The following is a 16297-nucleotide window of genomic DNA, read 5'->3' as shown; positions in this document are numbered from 1 at the left end:
CCCACCCATCCAGCCTGTCCAGGTCCCTCTGCAGGGCTCTCCTACCTTCCAACAGATCCACACCTGCTCCTAGCTTGGTGTCATCTGCAAATTTACTGATGCTGGACTCAATGCCCTCATCCAGGTCATCAATAAAGATACTGAACAGGACTGGGCCCAGTACTGATCCTTGGGGCACACCACTAGTGACAGCTGCCAACTGGATGTGGCACCATTCACCACCACTCTCTGGGCTCTGCCATCCAGCCAGTTCTTGATCCAGCACAGAGTGAATCTGTCCAAACCATGAGCTGCCAGCTTGGCCAGGAGCTTCTTGTGGCAGACAGTGTCAAAGGCTTTGCTGCAGTCCAGGTAGACTACATCCACAGCCTGCCCCACATTCACCAGGCAGGGAACCTGATCATAAAAGGAGATCAGGTTGTTGAGGCAGGACCTGCCCTTCCTAAACCCATGGTGGCTGGGCCTGATCCCTTGGCCATCCTGTAGGTGCTTTGTGATGGCACCCAAGATTACCTGTTCCATGACCTTGCCTGGCACTGGTTGGAATTCTACGATTCTATGACTCTATCACCGAGTTATCAAGTAAGGGAACAAATCAAGATGAAGTAACTTAAGTGGAATATGCCAGCTTCTCCTCTTACTCAGTCTCTCTATTTTCCTCTGATCACTGACCTGACCTTTCCTGCAGGAAGCACCTCTAGGCTGTAACACATACACTGTTACAACAAAGCTAGTTTCAGCCACAAATTACTGTAACACTGAGAATCTGCTCTTCCTGCCAACTCTGAGGATATGAAACAATTCACTCCTCAAATTGTCCTCAAAAAACTCTAACTGGGAAAAAAGAACAGCCCCAGACTTACCTTAATCCGAGGCATAGTCACAGTGGGTGGCTTTGCTTCAGCAATGAAACTGTAGGACGTCCCTTTCTCAACAACTTGTGTGGTATATGGCATGAACTGTTTGCCTTTGGATCCAAACACAAAGTCATCTCTCAAAGCATCGATCAGCACAATGACAACTTTCTTGAAGAGTGGTGGTGGAATTTCGGTCCAGTTAGAAACCGTTCCTAAGCAACAGGAGAAGAAATGTAACCATCACTAACAAATGTTAACAGCTAGACAGAAGTTAAAGGACAACTTCACTCCAGAAATGAGTGCTACCACATTCATAAGGAAGAACTTGCAACCAATAGGACATGTGTGCTGGGCTGCAGCAGGAGCAGTGTGGTCAGCAGGGCAAAGAAGGGGATTCTGCCCCTTTACTCTGCTCTCCTCAGACCCTACCTGGACTACTGAGTGCAGTTCTGGAGCCCCCAACACAAGAAGGACATCAAACTGTTGGAGCCAGTACAGAAGAGGCCACGAAGATGCTCAGAGTGCTGCAGCAAGTCTGCTATGAGGACAGGCTATGAGAGTTGGGGCTCTGCAGCGTGGAGAAGAGAAGGCTTTGAGGAGACTTGGAGTGGCCTTCCAGTATCTTAAAGGGTCTACAGGAAAGCTGGGGAGGGACTGTTGACAAGGTCTTGTAATGCCAGGATGAGGAGGAATGGGTTTAAACTGGCAGAGAGGAGACTGAAACTGGATGTTAGGAAGAAGTTCTTTGCAGTGAGGGTGGTGAGACACTGGCACAAGTTGCCCAGGGAAGTTGTGGATGTTCCCTCCCTGGAGGTGTTCAAGGCCAGGTTGGATGAGCCTATAGGCTGAATGAGCCTATAGGCTGGATGTTAGGAGGAAGTTCTTCCCAGAGAGAGTGATTGGCATTGGAATGGGCTGCCCAGGGAGGTGGTGGAGGCACCGTCCCTGGAGGTGCTCAAGAAAAGCCTGGATGAGGCACTTAGTGCCATGGTCTGGTTGACTGGCTAGGGCTGGGTGCTAGGTTGGACTGGATGATCTTGGAGGTCTCTTCCAACCTGCTTGATTCTATGAATCTATGATTCTATCAGGCCTTGAGCAACCTGTTCTAGTGGGAGGTGTCCCTGTCTATGGTGGAGTGTTGGAACTGTATGATCTTTGAGGTCACTTCCAACCTAAACCATTCTATGACTCTACCACAGAAGCAATCACAGGAAGTGCAGCTTTTCAGGTCATCTGAACAACAACCCAATAATCCTACTCAGCATGTCAGAGAGTAACAAAGTATGAATGGAATGCAAGATGTGAAATTGGGAAAACCAAGGAAAAGACAGCAAAATGGAGAATGTTCAAAGGAGTAAGAAGAGATAGGTGCTGCCTTCTCTCTGGTTAATTTAGTAGAGATGAACTACATATATTCAAAAGGCAACTCTCATCAGAAAAAAAGATGCAGCATTCACCTGTGTTGGTACCAAATTTTGCACATAAGAACACATCTCAAGCAATGCCTCTCAATCAAATCCCTCCATAAAAGAACAGGAGCACCACAAAGAAAGAGAGACTTTAACTCAAATTTGGACAGAAAAGATTTGTGCACACTCGCACCCTTGCAGACTGCATGCCACATTAGTTAAGTGATGGCAGAGGGAGAACCAAAATCCAATTCCAAAATCCCCTGCACAGGTTGTGTGGGCAGGCAAAGCAAAACGCTGCTGTGTATCATGCAGCAGGCAGTGTCACACTTCAAAGCCCACCTCCTTCTCTTGTATGGACTGGCTGCAGCAACTCTCCATTTGCAGTGTGTTTGGTCATAGAATCACAGAATCAGCAGGGTTGGAAGGGACCACAAGGATCAACCAGTTCCAACCCCCCTGCTATGGGCAGGGACACTCTACCCCAGATCATGCTGGCCAGAGTCTCATCCAGCCTGGCCTTAAACACCACCAGGGACAGAGCCTCAACCACCTCCCTGGGCAACTCATTCCAGGCTTTCACTACTCTCATGGTGAAGAACTTCCTTCTCACGACCAGCCTGAGGTCCACACAGTGACTTATAGATTTTGCAGCAGGAGGGTTTGTTTTGCCCAACCTCTACCCAAGGTTGGGCAAACCTACTTGCCCAAACCTCTACCCACTTGCCCAACCAAGTCTCATATCTCCACCAGGAAAACTAAATAAATAAATAGATGGGAGCAAGATGTATCCTTCTTGCAGATGCTCACTTGGACAGCTTCGTGGTGAATCAGCATATGCATTACGTAAGGGGATTTGCACTTTAGAGCAAAAAGAGTCTCTGATGAAGTGGTTGGTGATTTGGAAAGGTCACAGAAAATGCTGTCTTTAACTAAATAATAATTAAAAAGAAAACACTTGCTCGTTGTTTGTGGGTTTTTTTGGCATATAGATAAACATCAATAAATTCACATTCACAGACTTTTCACTGCTAGCAAAGTGCCCTGTTAAGGAAACTGAGGGCGGAGTGCACAGCAAGGGGAAGAAGGAAATGTCAGCAATAAAATGCCAGCAATCCTGTTTAAAATGGTCATATTGTTTTTTTCACGACCTTAGTTAGCAACCTGGTGCATCTGCTTTGGCCCTCAAAATAAAACAGGAGACATGACAAGATGTGCTGTGCTGTTACTTACATTCTTTTTCATAAGTTTATTCCTGAGCACTGGCTTAAGGAAAACAAAACTTGCTGGACACCAAAAAGAGGTCCAGATCACAAACACATGCTCTGTCCTATAGCATTATTCATCAGTAATCAAAATGCTGGGCACAGGAATTAGTAATCAATTCCAAGCCACCTGAAAATACTTGCATTGCTATAAAGTTGGGTTGGAGGGCAGAACGGCTCTGCAGTGGGACCTTGACCCCCTGGACAGATGGGCAGAGTCCAAGGGGATGGCATTCAATAGCTCCAAGTGCAGGGTGCTGCACTTTGGCCACAACAACCCCATGCAGAGATACAGGCTGGGGTCGCAGTGGCTGGAGAGCAGCCAAACAGAGAGGGATCTGGGAGTACTGATTGATACCCACCTGAACATGAGCCAGCAGTGTGCCCAGGTGGCCGAGAGAGCCAGTGGCATCCTGGCCTGCATCAGGAATGGTGTGGTCAGCAGGAGCAGGGAGGTCATTCTGCCCCTGTACTCTGCACTGGTCAGACCACACCTTGAGTCCTGTGTTCAGTTCTGGGGCCCCCAGTTTAGGAAGGACATTGAGATGCTTGAGCGTGTCCAGAGAAGGGCGACGAGGCTGGGGAGAGGCCTTGAGCACAGCCCTATGAGGAGAGGCTGAGGGAGCTGGGATTGGTTAGCCTGGAGAAGAGGAGGCTCAGGGGTGACCTTATTGCTGTCTACAACTACCTGAGGGGTGGTTGTGGCCAGGAGGAGGTTGCTCTCTTCTCTCAGGTGGCCAGCACCAGAACAAGAGGACACAGCCTCAGGCTACGCCAGGGGAAATTTAGGCTCGAGGTGAGGAGAAAGTTCTTCACTGAGAGAGTCATTGGACACTGGAATGGGCTGCCCGGGGAGGTGGTGGAGTCACCGTCCCTGGAGCTGTTCAAGGCAGGATTGGACGTGGCACTTGGTGCCATGGTCTGGCCTTGAGCTCTGTGGTAAAGGGTTGGACTTGATGATCTGTGAGGTCCCTTCCAACCTTGGTGATACTGTGAAAGTCAGCTAGAGCAACACCTTGTGCAACTTCTGGCATGCAGCAGGCATATTTGTTCCTCCCATGGTTATACAGAAAATTGTCACTTTAAATGAAGCTCAACTTCTGTAAGCAGTCAAAAAACCCCCACAGATTCTACAACTAACATACCACAACGATACACTGCAGGGATTCCTTATTACACAAGCAACTACACCACTTGATCACTCATCTCACAGGCAAGACAGCATGGATTCCACAGCAGTCAGGGCTCACACAGCAAAACATCCAGGAAATGCAGGAGCATTGCAGAAATATTCTTTCCTGAACAGATCTGAATTAGGCTGGAAAATCTCCTATTTTGGATTTAGTAAGCAATCCCTTGCAAAGCTTTAGATCTCAATATAAGCCCTCAGTGTGCTCTTGCAGCCCAGAAAGCCAGCCAGATCCTGGGGTGCAGCAAAAGAAGTGTGGGCAGCAGGGTAAGGGAAGTGATCCTCCCCTTCTGCTCCACACTGGTGAGACCCTACCTGGAGTACTGCATCCAGTTCTGGAGCCCCTGTTACAAGAGGAATATGGAGGTGCTGGAAGGTACCCAGAGAAGGGCCATGAGGATGGTAAGAGGGCTGGAGCTGCTCTGCTATGAGGAGAGACTGAGGGAGTTGGGGCCGTTCAGTCTGGAGAGAAGGCTCCCAGGTAACCTTATTGTGACTTTTCAGTATCTTAAAGGGGGCTACAAGAAAACTAAGGAGGTACTTTCTAGGCTGTCAGGTAGTGATAGGACTGGGGAGAATGGAGCAAAGCCAGAAATGGGTAGATTCAGACTGGATGTCAGGCAGAAGCTCTTCCCCATGAGGGTGGTAAGAGCCTGGAAGCGGTTGCCCAGGGTGGTAGTGGAAGCCTCATCCCTGGAGGTGTTTAAGACCAGGCTGGATGAGGCTCTGGACTAGTGTGAGGTGTTCCTGCCCATGGCATGAGGATTGGAACTAGATGATGCTTGTGGTCCCTCCCAACCCTGACTGATTCTATGATTCTATTTTATCATCCAGACCAAGAGATCACTCTACAAGCAAACCGTAACCCAAGAACTATAGATAAGAATCACAAAATCATTTTGTTTGGAAAAGACATTTAAGATTGTAGAGTCTTAGAATCACAGAATCATAGAATCAACCAGGTGGAAGAGACCTCCAAGATCATCCAGCCCAATCCATCACCTAGTCTTGTCCAATCAACTAGACCATGGTTATTAGCTAACTCTCCCAAGGCTGGTGCTAAAACATGTCCTGTAGTATTAGAATTGTGCTTCTTCCCTGGGGAGCCTGCTCCAGTGTCTGATAACCCTTTTAGTGAAGAAGTTTCTCATTGCTTTCTTGTCCTACAACTTGTTACTATGGAGAAGGGACCAACATTTACCACACTACAACTTCCTTTCAGGTAGTTGGAGAGAGCAATAAGGTCTCCCCTTAGCCTCCTCTTCTCCAGGGTGAAGAACCCCAACTCCCTCAGCTGTTCCTCAGAAGACTTGTTATCCAAACCCTTCACCAGCTTTGCTGCCCTTCTCTGGACATGCTCCAGCAAAGCAATGTCCTTCTTGTAGCAAGAGGCCCCAAACTAAACACAGTGCTCAAGGTGTTCATCAGTGATGAGCAAAGGGGAGCAACCACTTCACTCATACTGCTGGCCACACTATTCTTGATACAGGCCAGGACACTGCTGTCCACCTTGGCCACCTGGGCACACCACTGGTTCATGGTTCAGACAACTGTCAACCAGGTGCTTTTCTACCAAACCACTTTCCAGCCACTCGGCACCAAGCCTGTGGTGCCGCATGGGGTTGTGGTGACCCAAATGCAGGACCCACCACTTGGCCTTGTTAAACCCCATACCACTGTCCTCAGCCCACCAATCCAGCCAGTCCAGGTCCCTATGCAGAGCCTTCTTAGATTCAGACTTATTGAGGGAGCACTCAGTTTCCTCCTCCAGATCACTAATAAAGATATTAAACAAGACTGTTGCAAAGCTGAGCCCCGGGGAACTTATTTACAGTGAAGGTGATGAAGCCCTGGAAAAGGCTGTCTAGAGAGGTTGTGGAGGCTCCTTCTCTGGAGACTTTCAAAACCTGGATGCATTCCTGTGTGAACTAGCTTAGGGGATCCTGCCTTGGCAGGGATGTTGGACTCACAGAATTACAGAATGGTTTAGGTAGGAAGGGACCTCAAAGATCATCTAGCTCCAACCCCTCACAATAGGAAGGGACACCTCCCTCTAGAGCAGCTCACTCAAGGCCTCATCCTACCTGGCCTTGAACACCTCTAGGGAGGCAGCATTCACAATCCCCCTGGGCAATCCATTCCGGTGTTTTACCACCCTCACTGGAAAGAATTTCTTCCTAACATCCAGTTAAAATCACAGAGTCAAAGACTCAACCAGGTTGGAAGAGACCTCCAAGATCATCCAGTCCAACCTAGCACCTAGCCCTAGCCAGTCAACCAGACCATGGCACTAAGTGCCTCATCCAGTCTCTTCTTGAACACCTCCAGGGACGGTGCCTCCACCACCTCCCTGGGCAGCCCATTCCAATGCCAATCACTCTCTCTGCCAACAACTTCCTCCTAACATCCAGCCTAGACCTCCCCTGACACAACTCGAGACTGTGTCCCCTTGTTCTGTTGCTGGTTGCCTGGGAGAAGAGACCAACCCCCACCTGGCTACAGCCTCCCTTCAGGTAGTTGTAGACAGCAATGAGGTCACCCTTGAGCCTCCTCTTCTCCAGGCTGCACACCCTCAGCTCCCTCAGCCTCTCCTCACAGGGCTGTGTTCCAGGCCTCTCACCAGCTTTGTCACCCCTCTCTGGACACGCTCCAGTATCTCAACATCTGTGTTGAATTGAAATCTCCCCTCTGCCAGTTTAAACCCATTCCTCCTCATCCTGGCATTACAAGACCTTGTCAACAGTCCCTCCCCAGCCTTCCTCTAGACCCTTTAAGATACCGGAAGGCCACTCCAAGTCTCCTCAAAGCCTTCTCTTCTCCAGGCTGCAGAGCCCCAACTCTCATAGCCTGTCCTCATAGCAGAGCTGCTGCAGCCCTCTGAGCATCTTCGTGGCCTCTTCTGGACTGGCTCCAACAGTTCCATGTCCTTCTTGCACTGGGGGCTCCAGAACTGCACTCAGTAGTCCAGGTAGGGTCTGAGGAGAGCAGAGTAAAGGGGCAGAATCCCCTTCTTTGCCCTGCTGGCCACACTGCTCCTGCTACAGCCCAGCACACAGTTGCTGTCTGGGCTGCATGCACACGTTAACGATCTCTGGTAATGATCACTCGATGATTTTTGGAGGTCCCTTACAAACCCTAAAGTTCTTTCATTCTGTGATTTGACTCCATTCACCGCCAGTCTTCAGGCCCAGCCACCCAGCCAGTATTTTACCCAGTGAAGTGTCCACTCATCCAAGCCAGGAGCAGACAGTTTCTCCTGGAGGATTGTGGTGGAGGGTTGCAAAGCCCTCATTTGGACAGAATTGTGGCCCAAGGACCATTAAATCACGGGGTCAAAACCTTGCTCCCCCCCCATCTGCCTGCATGACTACAGTCGCCGTTCTTAGTTGTGGGAGAATTTCTCCCGCAGCAGGGCATGAACTGTAAACATGAGACTTTGTTATGGGAAAAAGTCCTTGAGTTGGAAGGCATTGTGAGCACCTACGCACACCTGCTGGGGGCTGACCCTGCCAGCCCCCTGGGGTGGAACCACAGGTTGTCTTCATAAGAAATAACCTACCTGTGCCTTACACATAACTTTGAGCCAATCTGTATTGTCCACCTGTGCCAGCCCCAGTCTGGCTGGATACACCTCCTCTGAGCAATATATAAGATACTGTATAACCCTAATAAACACACACACACACACTCACTCGCACACAGCACAGAAGCTATAAAGCCAACTCATCAGTGCCCCGATCAGCGCCAGCCTCCGGACGCCAGCACCCAGCTTGGCTCGTACCCGTGGAAGCTCAGACAGCACACCCTAATAACCCATGAATTGTTCCAACCCATGATATTTGGGACCTTCAAGACTGACTCCGGCCAGTGAGTAACTGAGAAACTCGATCTAAGCCAGAATAATCTCTCAAAGCCTTCCAGTGCAACTCTTTCATGCCATAGACTCTCTTCCTAAATCCTTTTCAAGTCTTTACTAAATTCCTAATTTGTTGTGCATAGACATTACAAAGAACTTGCGTGGGGTAGTTATAAATAAGTTTGGGGAAGGGGGATTCCTAGTGTATGGAATATTAAATCTTTTAAACTCTTTAAAATCCAGCCTCATATTTCGTTCCCCCAAAACTCAGACAAACTCCTCCGCAACAAGGATGCTGCAGGAGATAATGTCACATCCAGATAAACAACATCCACAGCCTTTCCCTCACCCACTAAGTGAGTCACCTTATCACAGATGGTGATCAGGTTCACCAAGCAGGCCCTGCCATTCATGAACTCACGCTGGATGAGCCTGATCACCGAGCTGCCTTGCACATGCTGCATAACAGCACTGAAGATGATTTGCTTAGTGACCTTCCCTGGCACTGAGGCCAAGCTGACAGGTCTGTAGCTCCCTGGATCCTCCCTCTGGCCCTGCTTGTAGATGGGCATTTGCCAGTCTTCAGCCTACTGCTTCTTCATCAGTTAACCAGGACTCCTGATAAATGATGCACTGTTCCACTGTTGCTCCACTTTCTGCCTACCTATAACTAGGATTACTAAGGACATGTGTAAATTTAACCTGTTCATAAACCCTTCTGGCACACATTTATACTCTTCAACTCAAACTAGCCTTTTCAAAACCCAACTGTCTGACAATTCCTTCTGTGCTAGTTTGAAGCAGGCTAGAATGTTTTGATGGGAAGAACTAGATTACAGGCTGTGAAAGGGAAACATTGGTGATGTCTACTTCCCTCATAGGCTTGCTGAGAGGTATAAGAACAAGAATCCAAACATAGATAGGGCACTTCTGCTGGGGAGTTCCAAGCTGCATTTCTTTCTCTAGCCTCTCTGCTGTCTCTCTGATTAATCCACTTTGCTTCCTAACCCCCTGGCCGAACCTCCATTCTTCCTTGGGACTGGGGTAAGGTTGAGAGGGGTGGGGAGAAGGTGAAGGGGCAGTTAGGAGCTCCTCCTGGGGACTCAGGTTTCTGGGAGGGCTGTTGTGTTTCTGTATTACCTTTTACCTTGTATATTCCTGCATATAAATGTATATACTGTAAATATCTCCTTGTATATTGAGCTAAGCTGTAAATATAAGCTTCATTTGATTTCCAGAGCCAGCTGAGTCTAGTTTGGATGATTTCCAAAGTGTGGGGGAGGCAGGGAACACCCAAACCATCACACCTTCCCACCCAGACAGTCTTACTCCATGTTAATCTCCTGCTAATAACGCAACCTCTCACTCACAGCAGCATATCAAATACCTCTTGGTAATCTCCAGCTAAAAAACAATCTGCCATTTGACAGCATCCACTCAGGTCTATTAACAGATTCACAAGCCAACCTCATGAGTTTCAACAAGAACAAGTGCAAGGTCTGGCATCTGGGTCGAAGCAATCCCAAGCACAAATCCAGGCTGGGCAGTGACTGGCTGGAAATCATCCCTGAGGAGAGGGACTCGGGGGTGCTGGTGGACAAGAAGTTCAACATGAGCCAGCAGTGTGCACTTGCAGACCAGAAGGCCAACCAGAGCCTGGGCTGCATCAGGAGGAGTGTGGCCAGCAGGGCCCGGGAGGTTATTCTCCCTCTCTATTCCACTCTGGTGAGACCCCACCTGGAGTACTGCATCCAGTTCCGGAGCATCCATTACAAGAAGGATGTGCAGATGCTGGAGTGTGTCCAGAGAAGGGCCACTGGGATGCTCAGAGGGCTGCAGCACCTCTGCTATGAAGACAGACTGAAAGAGTTGGGTCTGTTCAATCCAGAGAAGAGGAGGCTCTGAGGTGACTTTATTATGCCCTTTCAGTATCTGAAGGGAGCCTACAAAAAAGCTGGGGAGGGACTTTTTAGGCCATCAGGGAGTGACAAGACTAGGGGGAATAGAGCAAAGCTGGAGGTGGGGAGATTCAGACCGGAGGTGAGAAGAAAGTTCATCAGCATGAGAATGGTGAGAGCCTGGAATGGGTTGCCCAGGGAGGTGATTGAGGCTCTGTCCCTGGAAGTGTTTAAGGCCAGGCTTAATGAGGCTGTGGCCAGCCTGATCTAGGGTAGAGTGTCCCTGCCCATGGCAGGGGAGTTGGAACTGGCTGATCCTTGTGGTCCCTTCCAAGCCTGGCTGATTCTATAGTTCCACGATTCTGATAGCCCTAAGTAACACAACCTTCTCTTCCCTCCACTGTTTTTCCCAAATTAAGTAATCCTGTTCCAGCATAGTCATGTCACATACTTCAGCATAATTAACAATAGCAAGCAGCTAAAATCCAGTTTGGCAGCTGCAGTCCTGTTCCCCCAAGTTACCATGTAGGTGTCTCAAGCAAAAAAAAGACTGGATGAGGCACTTAGTGCCATGGTCTAGTTGACTGGCTAGGGCTGGGGGATAGGTTGGACTGGATGATCTTGGAGGTCTCTTCCAACCTGGTTGATTCTATGATTCTATGAAATACTACTCAACTCATCTGTCCACTGAACCTGAAGTTTCACCCCACAAGCTTCCAACACTGGTGAAGAGCAATCCTTCAAACAGACATTCATCTCCTTCCACATTACTTGAATACAACTTGTGACTGCACATGCACAACAGCTACCTATCAGCACATCCTCTGTTGAATGCTCATCAAAGAGATGCCTGAAACTTTCACAGACTCGGCTAAGGAATGCAGCAGGACCCTCAGAGACCATGATTTCAGAGAAGCAGTAATGGGCAGTTACATTGTACACTATGCAGTCTGAACAGGCTGTGAAGGAAATTTTTCACAGTATCACAGTATCATCAAGGTTGGAAGAGACCTCATAGATCATCAAGTCCAACCCTTTACCACAGAGCTCAAGGCTAGACCATGGCACCAAGTGCCACGTCCAATCCTGCCTTGAACAGCTCCAGGGACGGCGACTCCACCACCTCCCCGGGCAGCCCATTCCAGTGTCCAATGACTCTCTCAGGGAAGAACTTTCTCCTCACCTCCAGCCTAAATTTCCCCTGGCGTAGCTTGAGGCTGTGTCCTCTCGTTCTGGTGCTGGCCACTGCAGTTGCCTTCCTCACTAATTACTTCCTCTCTAGCCCAGTTTCATTACGGAGGCATCAAGGTACTTGCAAGACACAGTGAGAATCACAGAAACAACGAATCTAAAGCATAACACAACCAGCAAATTAACAGAGCAAGTCGCTAAAGTATTATACCTGAAAAAAGGCATTATCTAATGCAGACAGCCTAACCATTGGAGTGTGTGTACGACAGCTGTTTCAGATACAGGGAAAGGGAATAACAGGACACAAATCCGCAGCCCCCCATGATGTGACGGCCGGTGATTTTTGCGACCGTGAGCAGATACTGCTGGCAGTGATATTTAAGTTCTAAGCTGTTTCGGAAACGGGTCTGGAAACACGACGGCGCTACACAGAAGTGTTCCGCAGCACCGAGAAGCCTGGCGGCACCGGGCTCGGGACGGCTGCTTATTCTGGCAACCGGGCAACACAACTGACCCAATACAAACCGAGCGCGGCGTACGCCACGGCGTGCCGCAAGAGACCAGCCCCGCTGGGGCGCCTCCGCCCCGCCCCACACCGAACCGGACTCTCGCCGAAGAGCCGGGAGCAGCCAGGGCCAGCAAGGCCGGGCCGGGGCTCACCGCCGCCACTGTGCTGAGGCGGATGCTGGCGGGGGGAGGGACGCAGTTGCCCTGGTGAACAGGAGCAGCCCGCCTCGGGAAGCGGAGTGAGGGGCGCTGCCTTGGCAACCGCAGGAGAGGTGGACTGCTCGGGTTACCTGCGCCGGGCGGGGCCGGTTCAGCGGGAGGGTACCCACGGGCCTCTCTGCGGGGCGAGGACCTGACAGGCACCGGGAAGAAGCCACGGAGGAACAGCGCAACCCCCAGAGCCTCCACCAGGAGGCAGGCGGAGGCGAAGACACCTGAGCGCAGCCGCATCCCCCTTCGGCGGCGCCAGAACCCCGCCGGCCTCACTCTCCCCTCCGGCTCGCCGGGGCAGACCTCCCGAGCGCTCCGCTCCGCTCCGCTCCGCCTCTCCACCGTCTGCCCGCCCCTGCTCCCGCCGCCGGCCAATCGGCAGCCACCATGCCTGTGCGCCGAGATTCCTATTGGCTAGAGGCCAGCCAACCCCTGAGCGCCGGCTGTCCTCCCGCGCCGGAAGTGGAAGCCCGCAGACGCACGAACGGGCGGGTCTGTGTGTCCGTCAGCCGCCGCCGAGCCGGGGCTGTGCGCCGCCGCCGAGCCGGGGCTGTGTGCCGCCGCCGCTCCGCTTTCACACAGCCTTAGCAGCTGGCAGGGAGCTCCAGAGGGCATCGAGTCCAACACGCCTGCCCAGGCAGCATTCCCCAGCGTACTTCGCGCAAGAACGCTTCCAGGCGGGTTTGGAAAGTCTCCAGAGAAGGAGATTCCACCTCTCTGGGCAGCCTGTGGCAGGGCTCTGTCACCCTCGCTGTGAAGAATCGCACAATCACAGAGCGTCAGAGGCTGGAAGAGACCTCGAAAGACCATCCAGTCTAAATCCTCTGCTAGAGCAGGATCTCCCTTACCAGATCACACAGTATCACAGTATCACATTATTAGGATTGGAAGAGACCTCACAGATCATCAAGTCCAACCCTTCACCACAGAGCTCAAGGCTAGACCATGGCACCAAGTGCCACGTCCAACCTTGCCTTGAACAGCCCCAGGGACGGCGACTCCACCACCTCCCCGGGCAGCCCATTCCAGTGTCCAATGACTCTCTCAGTGAAGAACTTTCTCCTCACCTCCAGCCTAAATCTCCCCTGGCGTAGCTTGAGGCTGTGTCCTCTTGTTCTGGTGCTGGCCACCTGAGAGAAGAGAGCAACCTCCTCCTGGCCACAACCACAGGAATGCTTCCAGGCGGGGTTTGAGTATCTCCAGAGAGGAAGACTCTGCAACCTTGCTGGGCAGCCTGTTCCAAACGTCTGTCACCTTCACAGGGTAAAACTTCCTCGTCATGTTTAAATGAAACTTCCTAAGTCTCAGCTTCAGCGCATTGCCCCTTGTCCTGTCCCTGGGCATCACTGAGCAGAGCCTGGCTCCAGCCTCCTGGCACTCAGCTTTACGTATTTATATGAGGTCGCCTCTCAGTCTCCTGCTCTCCAAGCAGCACAGCCCCAGCTCCCTCAGACTGCTTGTAACAGACATGTTCCGTTACCTTCATCATATCTGTGGCTCTGTGCTGGACTCTCTCAAGCAGTTCTATGTTCTTCTTGAACTAGGGGCCCCAGAACTGGACACAATACTGCAGGTGTGGCCTCACCAGGGCAGAGTAGAGAGACAGGAGAACCTATCTCCACCTACAAACCACAGACCTTCTAATCCACCCCAGAATGGCATTGGCCCTTCAGGCCACCAGAGCACATTGCTGGCTCATGGTCAATTTCCCATCCACCAATACCCCCAGATCCTTTTCCCCTTTGCTACCTTTCAACAGGTCAGGAGAAGGAAGCTTCTCCTCATCTTCAGCTGAAACCTTCTCTGTTCCAGTTTGGAGCTGTTGCTCCATGTCTTATTGCTGCTGATCACCAAAAACAAATTGGCCCCAGGCACTTGGCCCCCACACCTCAGATATTTGTACACATTGGTCCCCTCTCAGACTTCTCCAGACTAAACAGCCCCAGGGCTGACAGTCTCTCTTTGTAGGGGGGATGCTCAAATGCCCCCCCCCCAACCATCCTCTTGGTACTCTGCTGGAGTCTCTCCAGCAGGTCTTTGTCTCTTCTGAACTGGGGAGCCCCAAATTTGACACAGTATTCCAGGTATGATCTCACCAGGGCAGAGCAGAGAGGGCAAAGAACCTCCCTAGCTCTGCTGCACGACGACCTCCCCAGTGACAGAGAAGCTGCTGCAGCAGGTAGCGGAATTGTATAGGTAGGCTTAATGATCTTAAGGTCTTTTTTAACCAGGTGATTCTATGAAAGGTTGTAGCATGAAAGGGTAGCATCAGCAGGCTGCATCAGACCAAGGCCTGAGACAGAGAAATTGGAATCTGTTGGTCTAAAACAGGGGTCCTCATACTTTTTAAACAGAGGGCTGGTTCACTGTCCCTCAGACACTGTCAGGGGCTGGACTATAGCTTGGATCAGGAATGGTGTGGTCAGCAGGAGCAGGGAGGTCATTCTGCCCCTGTACTCTGCACTGGTTAGACCACACCTTGAGTCCTGTGTTCAGTTCTGGGCCCCCCAGCTTAGGAGGGACATTGAGATGCTTGAGCATGTCCAGAGAAGGGCGACAAGGCTGGTGAGAGGCCTTGAGCACAGCCCTATGAGGAGAGGCTGAGGGAGCTGGGATTGTTTAGCCTGGAGAAGAGGAGGCTCAGGGGTGACCTTATTGCTGTCTACAACTACCTGAGGGGTGGTTGTGGCCAGGAGGAGGTTGCTCTCTTCTCTCAGGTGGCCAGCACCAGAATGAGAGGACACAGCCTCAGGCTGCGCCAGGGGAGATTTAGGCTTGAGGTGAGGAGAAAGTTCTTCACTGAGAGAGTCATTGGACACTGGAATGGGCTGCCCGGGGAGGTGGTGGAGTCGCCGTCCAAGGCAGGATTGGACGTGGCACTTGGTGCCATGGTCTGGCCTTGAGCTGTGTGGTAAAGGGTTGGACTTGATGATCTGTGAGGTCTCTTCCAACCCTGATGATACTGTGATACTGTGATACTGTGTGAACTGCCTCCACTGAGAGAGTCATTGGACACTGGAATGGGCTGCCTGGGGAGGTGGTGGAGTCGCTGTCCCTGGAGCTGTTCAAGGCAGGATTGGACGTGGCACTTGGTGCCATGGTCTAGCCTTGAGCTCTGTGGTCAAAGGTTGGACTTGATGATCTATGAGGTCTCTTCCAACCTTGATGGTACTGTGATACTGTGAAAAGTGAACAAATTCCTATTCACACTGCACATATTTCATTTGTAGTACTGCACAAAAAAAAAAAACAAAAAAAACAAAAAAAAAAAAAACCACAGGAAAAAGAGTGCAATATTTAAAATGAAGAACAATTGTAATCAACAGAAACAACTAATATTTCAATGTGAACTATGGGCCTGCTTTTGTCGAATGAGGTGGTCAATGTTAGGTTCCATGTTTGTCACTGCTAGTCAGAGCAAGTGATGCAAGTGTTCATCAGTCAGTCTGGGTCTGATTGGAGATTTCAGATGCTTCATTCAGGAAGAAGTCTGCTTACAGACATAGATGCTGCCAAAGATTTTGAGTTCATGGTTCCTGAGATAATGATATGTCTCTGAGGGGAAAGGTGCATAGAAATTAGTAAGGCTGCTTGATTTGAATTAATCTTTCAGCGAGTCACAAGTCTGTAGTTCAGCCAATTCCACTTGGTAAATCAGATCAACAGTTTCAATGTCAATAGAAAATGGGTTCTGGAAAAGCTGTACATCCTCTTCATGGAGACAAAGCTCTTTAACTCTAATTTGAAACTCCTTTTGCAACATATTTAGTACATCCATACATGTTTTGTTTGGGAATGCAGCTGCTGGTTTTTCTGCAGACAAGTTTTGAGTTGTGGAGAGATGACAGAAGTTTTCCTCCTTTACTTGGTTAATGAGCAGGTCTAATTTGCCTTGAAACACTTTCACATGTGAAT

At 50.3% G+C, this 16297-nt stretch overlaps 1 protein-coding gene across 1 annotated transcript in view; it reads right to left on the bottom strand.

Annotated features, from left to right (window-relative positions):
* The window catches only part of PIGG (phosphatidylinositol glycan anchor biosynthesis class G (EMM blood group)), a 139384-nt gene extending 126692 nt beyond the window's left edge, over positions 1-12692 (bottom strand). Inside the window, exons 1-2 of the mRNA XM_064176707.1 lie at positions 12463-12692; positions 864-1069 (exon numbers count right to left, since the gene is read on the bottom strand). Of these exons, the coding sequence (XP_064032777.1) occupies positions 864-1069; positions 12463-12622 (366 nt within the window). The 5' untranslated portion in view covers positions 12623-12692. The remainder of the gene's footprint in view (positions 1-863; positions 1070-12462) is intronic.
* Positions 12693-16297: the final 3605 nt, after the last annotated feature.

The sequence above is a fragment of the Pogoniulus pusillus genome, chromosome Z, assembly GCF_015220805.1.
Source record: "Pogoniulus pusillus isolate bPogPus1 chromosome Z, bPogPus1.pri, whole genome shotgun sequence".
NCBI classification, from domain to species: domain Eukaryota; kingdom Metazoa; phylum Chordata; class Aves; order Piciformes; family Lybiidae; genus Pogoniulus; species Pogoniulus pusillus.
This window is presented reverse-complemented; position numbering and strand designations above follow the sequence as displayed.